We start from the raw sequence: 9,223 nt of genomic DNA on the forward strand, positions 1-9,223 counted from the left end.
AGATATAATGATTAGCTGTGGCATGTTTCTTTATTCGGTTGTCGAAAGCATCAGCGCTCTTTTGTACCCTACATAGAAATGTGGCACAAAATATTCTTTGCATTTTCCTATACTGTCAGCTTTGAAATGCAGCAATTAAAAGTACTGAAAAACTCAAGAGCCACAAGAAGAACTACTCTGCTGCCAGATTCCTTCCTCATTTTCATCACGACCTGAATCGTTAGCATTCTGGGTAATTAGCTATTAATTGGTCCATTTGAGTTACATAATAGGAGGCAATTAGTTTTTGCTGCATGGTTGAAGCTTGATTGTATGCCCCTTCAGGGTCAATACCTCCAACATGGCCTTTCTTTCTTGCTTTCTTTTTCTTCTTCCCTACATCTCATCCATTTCCAGCATTGGTGTAGTACTCGAACTCCCCTGACCACAGACCTTCTCGTATTTGGTATCCCTAAAAGTGCCCAGTTTCACACCTATTCAGTTATTCATGTTCAGCCTGTTTTTCTACCTTCTCTACCTTCATTTACCACTCCCTTTCAACCTTCTTTCCCTTCTAGATCCCACGTTCCTGTAATAAGAACTCAGCATGCATGGAGCACTCTAAAAAACCCCTTTCAGTCACGTTCCCACTTCCTTTCTCCTGCCTGCTCTCTTATCTCTCACTCCTCGGGTCTACTAGTTGATATCGTTACAGAACTTAATTGCCAGACTGCACTGATAACTGCAGAATTCTCGCTCTTTTTTCTCTCTGCACACGTCTTGAATGATTGAGTAGTGCTGCAAAAGAAATACATTTTAAGCTGATTCCCTCCCAACCTTTAAAATACTACTGTTATCTCACTCTGTTCTACCACATTACCGTGCTATCCAATTATACCTGGCATCAACGGACACCCTTTTAACTCCACTCTTAGGGATGGGCCATCAAATTAGTTTAGAAGAGCGAAATCAAATTTGTGTCACTGCTCTTGAAACATCTGGTAGGGCTTAAGTGGGCAAGGGCTGCTGTCACCCATGCTCTCGTTTGCTGAGGTGTGGATGATGATCCCGCTGTGACTGTATGTGTGTTTGAAAGCGAATGTGGGGTCATGTGTCGTTATATGTGGATGTTTAGGCTTTAGCTCATGTACACATGCTTGTAAACATAACACAATATTGTGCCATATTTATGTCTCTAAATAAATATGTGTTCTTTTTAGTGGATTTAGTGGCACTGAGTAGCCTTGTGGAGATGTTCCGGGAGCAGGAGCTGCAGCAGGCAGATCATGTGATGGATGTGGTTGAGGTGATTCATGGCCTGACAGCTTTGTATGAGAAGCTGGAGGAAGAGAGGTCCGTCCTGGTTAACATTCCACTTTGTGTTGATATGTGTCTCAACTGGCTGCTCAACGTCTATGACAGGTGAGTAGGCTGAAAAAATCAAAAGTGAAATATATATTAAAACTTACTTGTGTTAAGAACTGCAGCAGGTATCTGTGTCTGTATTTCAGCTTCGCTCTTATAAACCAGTGGCTTATCAAGTAGACACAACCAGCAGACATACTTTGTAGTTGGACAAGTTTAAATCCAGCATTAATCTGCCTTTAATGTTTCATCACTGATTTCTATTTCTCTGTTATATTTATACTGATTAATCTGAGTAAAGGGTTTTATAGGGTAAAGGGCAGCCCTGCTCTGCCAGGACTGCCCTTTGTCTCCGGTTCTGTTCATAATTTTTATGGACAGGATTTCTAGGCGCAGCCAAGTGGCGGAGGGCTTTCACTTTGGTGGCCTCAGAATCTCATCTCTGCTTTTTGCGGATGATGTGGTTCTGTTGGCTTCATCGGGTGGTGGCCTCCAGCTCGCACTGGAACGGTTCGCAGCCGAGTGTGAAGCAGCAGGAATGAGCACCTCCAAATCTGAGGCCATGATGGTTCTCAGCCGGAAAAGGGTGGAGTGCCCACTCCGGGTCGGGGATGAGTTCCTGCCCCAAGCGGAGGAGTTCAAGTATCTCGGGGTCTTGTTCGCGAGTGATGGGAGAAGGGAGCCGGAGATCGACAGACGGATTGGTGCTGCGGCCGCAGTGATGCGGATGCTGCACCGGTCCGTCGTGGTGAAGAGGGAGCTGAGTGTAAAAGCGAAGCTCTCAATTTACCGGTCGATCTACGTCCCTACCCTCACCTATGGCCACGAGCTGTGGGTAGTGACCGAAAGAACGAGATCGCGGATACAAGCGGCGGAAATGAGTTTCCTCCGAAGGGTGGCTGGCCTCTCCCTTAGAGATAGGGTGAGAAGTTCGGCCATCCGGGAGGGGCTCAGAGTAGAGCCGCTGCTCCTCCACATCGAAAGGAGCCAGCTGAAGTGGTTCGGGCATCTGACAAGGATGCCCCCTGGGCGAGGTGTTCGGGGCATGTCCCACCGGGAGGAGGCCCCGGGGCAGACCCAGGACACGCTGGAGAGATTATATCTCTCGGCTGGCCTGGGAACGCCTTGGTGTTCCCCCGGATAAGCTGGAGGAGGTGGCTGGGGAGAGGGAGGTCTGGGCCTCTCTGCTTAGGCTGCTGCCCCCGCGACCCGGCCCGGATAAAGCGGATGAAGATGGATGGATGGAAGGTGGATATCAGGGATTTCAAAGAGAAACTGCCCAATTTGAAAGCATTAATGAAAAAAAATTTTTTTTAAAAAGTTCTTAGGAATGGAGTTAAAAGACGTGAGCTTACAAAACGAATACGAGACCACACCTGACTCTCCAACCAAACTGTCAGTAGTGCCGCTGCCTCGTGGGTAATGCTGATAGCAGGTATTAACAAGGAAGAATAATGTATGGAGGGAAAAGGTCAGGATTCATGCAGTGTAAAGCCAAAGCAGTGCGGCATTTTTATTATAAATGACACATTCATTTCTGTCATATAATGCTCATAAAGTTTCATATTATACCCACAGTTCAGGATATTTTAAGTCAGTGCCAAGCTCATATAAACAAAACATCAACAGTGAAGTATCAGTATCCTTACAATATAGGCACTGGTTGCTCGAAGCACAATGTTGCTGAATGTCCGTGAATGAGGCAAAACTGTGGCTTTTATATTAACTATATGGGGCTCTATGGATTTAATTCACATAGCAACTGTAAATCACTTAGATTGTTGAATGTTTTTTATTTTCCATCTGGAATATCAGCTGCTCTCTAGTGGATCCTTGCTTGCAACTACTTGATGCTTTATGTAATTCTTAATGAGCAGGATAGTATTAAAGGCTTGAAATGGGTCTAGGATGACCATAATATCAGGATTTTGCAGAGCCAGGTCTCATTCAGCACTACTGTTATTGCATCAGGTCACTAGACTTAATAACATTGATCAAATTAAATAAATATGGTACACACTGCATGCACAGTCACTGTTTGTGATGTCATAACTTACTAAAAAATCTATTTTGAACAATTTGTCATTGTCATAAACAAGAGTCTGTTTGCACATTGATGTAACCACAGACATCTGTAAACAGCTACATCGTGACAAAGCCTCCAATAACACTGTCCAGGCAGAGAGCCATTCATCTCCTCTGAGACACAGTCGAAACAAATCCTCTTTGACACAAACACTCACCCATCTTTGTTCCTGATTGACCATTTTCTGCTGTTCTCCGAAGAGAAACCCCTTAGAGCAGCCTCCGAAATCCAGGGATAACCCCACGAGGACTGTAAATGCAGTCTGTACCTCTTAACTACTTGCTGCTAATGAGAGACAATCAGGGACTTTACCTTCTGAATAAATTCCGGTAATTGCTTTTTGTTTTCCAATAGATAGCAGCGGGGAATGTGAATGAGGTGTGTGTGTGTTTGCGTGACCATTTTTACAGCCGTTTTCTTTCAGTGAAATGTGTCCTACAGTATATCGCAGCATACATGTGTCCTCTAGAGACATGCCGCACTAGCAAGGTGAGTAGGAGTGAAGTGTCGCCTGAAGAGCAGCGCTGGGGTACATATTGAAGATGGCATGTGGTACACAGCAGAAAATGTGTGAGAGGAGTTGACAGCCAGTTGTACCCATGTGCTCTAATTTTAGCCCTCAATCTAACAGGGGAATGAATACTCCATTTGACTGTAGTGGTCTAGCCTGAAAAAATCTCTCTACCTCACATTTTGACCCGTTGGTGAATTAGGAACTGTGTCTCGTGTCTGTCCCTGTTTCTAGCACATCTATAGCATCAATGTTTACTTCTGAGAATTCTCCATCCTTGATTCAATTTCATACATCATTGATTTGAAGTTCTCCGATGAATTTGATGTTCTTGATTTCTCACTTAGCGTTTCAAATGTTAATTTGATAAGCCCGGTGTGTGCCAATGCTGCTCAGCTCGGCACTAAATTCTTTCTGGCTGCGGACAGTGTTGTTGTGTTGGCCCCTCAGATCAAAGTATGGTAGCTTATACTCAATTTTTATTTTTAAAATTTCAAACTGAGAAAAAAGGTGGACACACCATTGTCCACGTCGATGGTCTCACTACTTGCAATTGATTATTGGCTATTATTTCAGCTTGGGGCAGCATTTTTGAGGCTCACTGAATGTGAGTGTGATATATGAATGTGTTTACGCTATAAGCATGCACGTCTCTGAGTGACATTGTGTTGTTATGAGCTTGTTATTGCTCTTCTGGGCATAAACCGATGGACACGATACTTTACCGAGTCCCAGTAGTGCCTTTAGTTACTCTGATTAGGTTCTAATACAATTTCACACTACTGCACTGACCTACACTCCACTTCTTTTGACCCGTGTAATTCCTCCACACTTTGTCCCTCCCAGCAGGGCTCAAGCAACATATGAATTTATTATCATGACCCAGTGCGCCATGATTTGAGATTATTCACCATTCAGAAACTGTCACATTTGAACACCTTTTTTTTTCGCTTTTCTTTCTGCAGTGCTCGAAATGGCAAAATGCGAGTTCTCAGCTTCAAGATGGGATTGGTGACCTTGTGCAATGCAGACGTCCAAGAGAAGTACAAATGTAAGTCTGATGCTCGCTCATGTGCCTAATGCATCTCCTCAACTGCAAACAATGAGCCAAAACAAAACAGGCCTGATTGCCAGTATTACATAAAGACATCCACTTAGTCTAATGGAGGAAATGACTCTGCTTCCATTATGGAGAAGGCATTTTTACTTGTACAAAGTACATCAGGAGCCTTAAAAGGATTGCTGGCCAAAGACACCATTCATGCACACTCTCATGGCTCCCATTCATTTTTTCACAGGTCAATTAGGAAAGATCTTAGGATCTTTCTGCATCTTTTTTTTTTTTTTTTACCATAAATTAAGCTGTAGTATTTTATTAGTGCAGGTCAGGAGGTGGAGCAGGTCATCTGCTAATCAGACGGTTGGTTATCTATAGATAGATAGGTAGGTAGGTAGATAGATACTGAAACTGTTAGTTAACCTTTACGTATTGGTAAAATAGAGAGGCAGCATTTCAACTAACAATGGTTGGAGCTGGAGCAGCTTGTAGTTGATACATGATTTGAAAAAAAAATGCTCACACTCTCCTATGCCAAGATTATTTATGCCTGGCATACCATCTGTGTCAGGTCTAAGACTGAAAGATAACAGATTTTCCTACAGTGGTCCCAGAGGTGAGTTAAGCCCCCTTTTCTAGGTTAAAGGGGTTCAACCAGTCCATATTTGTCACTAAATTCCTATTTTCAAAATAATTGATAGATAAAAGTAAATATAAATAAATAATAAATACAAATTCCATCAACCTTGACAAATAAATTCTGGAAAGCATCCTACTTGTGATTACTACTGAGTCCTCAACCTTCTAGTAACAGAAATACAACTTTATTGTACTTTTTCAGCATTCTTAAGTGTTATGTTTAATTTGTGTTTCCTCTATTATGTCCTTTGACATTTGTATCAGTGTAAAAAACAAAAATCAACGGTCAGGAAATACAGCATCAAAAGTACAGACGCTGGCTGCAGTGGACACTTTTTCATTGTTTTTACCCCTGATCTGTAAAACCCAATGGGGTGCTGTCATCAGCCATCTTTGTCCCATGCAGCAAACCCAGTTTTACTACAAAGTTTGCAACATTTGCAAGCTGCACACTTAATATCCTGTATTCTCTATAAATCATGTAAAAAATAAAACAAACAAACTCTTTTTTTAATTAAACAGCTCAGTGTTTGACTTTGACTTCAACACACCAGAGTTCTAATTATGAGGGTGTACATGGTGCTGGCTGTTTAACATGTGCCTTTATTTAGTCCTCTTGCCCAGGTGTTATGGTCAAGAGGACTAAATAAGAGCACAGAGAGAGGGATCCATGGAACGCCTGTACTGGCATTGTGCAGCACCCTCGCATGCCTGTCAGCATTCATCTCCTCAGCGACAGGCTGACTCTCAGCTAGCTTCGTAAAGATCTCATTCAAAACCCTGGCAGGACTCTACTTATGCAGGTCTTTCATCTCCAAGCTGACCAGCCAGACCACTAATACCAATTCTGTCTCTCTCTGTATGTCATGAAAGTAAACATTATTCCACAGTGCTTTGTTTGGAAACCTTATATCTGAAATGTGAGGTCCATTGGTAATAAAGTTTTTCATCTATTCCATATTTTATTGCTCAGCGTGTATGCTCTTATTTTAAATGAAGTATGCCATTTCTTTTAATTACCCTAATGTGCTTTCATTTGAGATTTAATTCATAATTTACATTTTGAGACAGCGCTGCTGTATAATCAGTTTAAATAATTCTAATTAATAAACATTTTGCAGACTTATTCCGCCAGGTGTCTGCTCCAGGAGGTTTAACAGACCAGCGTCACCTCAGCCTGCTGCTCCACGAAGCCATTCAGATCCCCCGCCAGTTGGGTGAAGTTGCTGCTTTTGGGGGCAGCAATGTGGAGCCAAGTGTCCGTAGCTGCTTCCGCATGGTGAGGACACGCTCGCATGCATGCACGCTCAAGGAAATCCAGAGAAAAGCAACAAAGCATGCACAGTTCGCTGATACATAAACATGTGTTGGAGGAGATGTCAATTCAAATCCTGCTGCTGTGGCCTTTGTGTGGATAATTTTTTGTTCATACCTCAACCTATTCACGCACTGTAACATAAGTGCTAGTTTCAATTTTTGAAACAGTACCTTAATTGCTACCATGAGGAATTTGAAAGACACCTTGAAAACTTAATTGTAATGCAATTATTTTTTAAAACCACTTATTAATCTCCAGGAAAATAATTAAAGACCTCTAATTATTCAGAATTGAATTTGTCTACACCAAGGCGGCATTACAAATAGAGAAAAATGAATGCCAAAATTAAACATTTGCTGGTGGATGAGTTCCATAAAAACCCACATATAAAAATAAAACCGTGTCACGACTCACATCAGAAGCTGCCAGATTTGCAAAGTTGTGTTTTACTGACATTAGCACATTTTTAATTCCTACAAAGAAAAAAGATTCTTCGTGCACATCTATAGTAAGTAGACACATTATTCTGCTGTGCCGAAAAAAGCCAGAAACTACACCAAACACATTATTACAGGGTCAGGGTTAGACAATACGTGATGTGACTAGCACATCAAGTAACGAGAAGATGCTTTGTGTCTTTTACATGTTCTAAATTTGTCTGAATTTGCATATGTGGTGTAGGTTTCAAGAGCTTTAAGGCATGACATTCAATTTGGGACCTCAGGTAATTACTGAGTTATTAGGAAGAGGACAGTTTTTGTTTTTTTTCTTGAATGATGGCCTTTTAATTCCCTCATTTTCAAAGCAGGTTCTAATTATACACGCTCTATTCTGGCCCACGCTTGCTGTATCAGCTACGGCTGATTAAAATCAATTCCTTTCTCTACTTGCTCCATGCCAGGGCATTTAGTTGTAGCTAAAATATGAATTTAATGTGAATTTGGGGGTGACCCATTTGCCTGTTTACCACTTGACTTTGAAAGTGAGGTAGATCACTTTGTGGGGCATCACTTTTCGTATATAAACACAGGCTTCTACACAATAGAAGTGTTTGCTGAAGGTGTGACTTTATGTGTAAAGTTTATGGGAAAAACTCTTTCCGTAACAATTTTCATATCCTGCCAAAAGTGATGTATCGTAGAAGTCCATGTTGTTTAATTGCCACATTGTGAGGCGTTCTCATGGATAACTGGATGTTTATCACTCTATTTTCCCTGCTGGTATTTAAAACATCCCATCTGCTGTGTGCCTCTTTGTGATGCAGCGGCATGCACAGCATAGTCAGCGCCAGTTCCAGGTGTTCAGTATGCAAGGGGCTGCTATTTGACCTCCCACATGGAGCAAAGCTGGCTACTAACAGAGAGAAGCTCCTTCATCCCCTGGAGACTCTACACCTCTGTACACCTCACAGTCTGTGTGATCAGTGCACATACACGCACACATTTATTATGTTACCCTGCCTGAGCAGTGGAGGGAGCCCCAGGGAAATCAACCTCTTAATGCATCTCTGATGCAGACTTAATGAGAATTTAGCACATCATGGATTTTAAGCGCTTGGCGAGTCATTCTTTTATTAGGTTGACTTCCTTTTTATCCCACTTTCTGGAATTCCCAACAAGCTATCTGCTGGAGAGACAGAGAACCCACAAACATGCATACAGTGTACACAGAAACTAAATTTATGTCTCTTTTACTGTGGCTCTATAACTGTTTAGGTTGTTGCATAAAAGCGAAAGATATCTCAAAGCGGTTTACCTTTTCTTTCATGCTCTTTGTCCCGCTCTTATCTTTTCTATTCTCTTTGAGTCCTTATTTTCAGCAAAACAATACTCCTTGTGCGAGTAGGTTAGCAAAGGAAACATACTTTCTTCTTTAATTACTTTACATATCTCACTTGCTGCTGGTCTATATTTGGATTGTTTACAGTCTTCTGCGCTTCTTTCCTCCCCTAATCTTCCTTTTTCAGGCCCCAGGGAAACCTGCTATTGAGGTGTCTCACTTCCTGGAGTGGATGAGCCTTGAGCCGCAGTCCATGGTTTGGCTGCCTGTGCTTCACCGAGTGGCTGCTGCAGAGTCAACAAAGCACCAGGCCAAATGCTACGTCTGCAAGCAATGTCCCATAAAGGGCTTCAGGTAGGCAAGTGTTATGTGCAAAGATGTACTGCATAAAATGATAAATATGGATCTGAAGTGATATGGGCTAATTAAAAGGAAATCAAAATCAATCAGTCAACTGCAGCATAGCAATGAGAAACATACAGCGCATGC

General features: G+C 42.1%; 1 protein-coding gene across 6 annotated transcripts in view; it reads left to right on the top strand.

Moving 5' to 3' along the window:
• drp2 (dystrophin related protein 2) overlaps positions 1-9,223 on the top strand; it is a 175,447-nt gene that overhangs the window by 145,645 nt on the left and 20,579 nt on the right. For all 6 annotated transcript variants that reach the window (XM_005722946.2, XM_005722943.2, XM_005722948.2 and 3 more), the window contains exons 13-16: positions 1,200-1,401; positions 4,907-4,992; positions 6,759-6,916; positions 8,922-9,088. In XM_005722946.2, coding sequence (XP_005723003.1) covers positions 1,200-1,401; positions 4,907-4,992; positions 6,759-6,916; positions 8,922-9,088 — 613 coding nt within the window. The remainder of the gene's footprint in view (positions 1-1,199; positions 1,402-4,906; positions 4,993-6,758; positions 6,917-8,921; positions 9,089-9,223) is intronic.

The sequence above is a fragment of the Pundamilia nyererei genome, unplaced genomic scaffold, assembly GCF_000239375.1.
Source record: "Pundamilia nyererei isolate P.nyererei 1_Seehausen unplaced genomic scaffold, PunNye1.0 scaffold00008, whole genome shotgun sequence".
NCBI lineage: Eukaryota > Metazoa > Chordata > Actinopteri > Cichliformes > Cichlidae > Pundamilia > Pundamilia nyererei.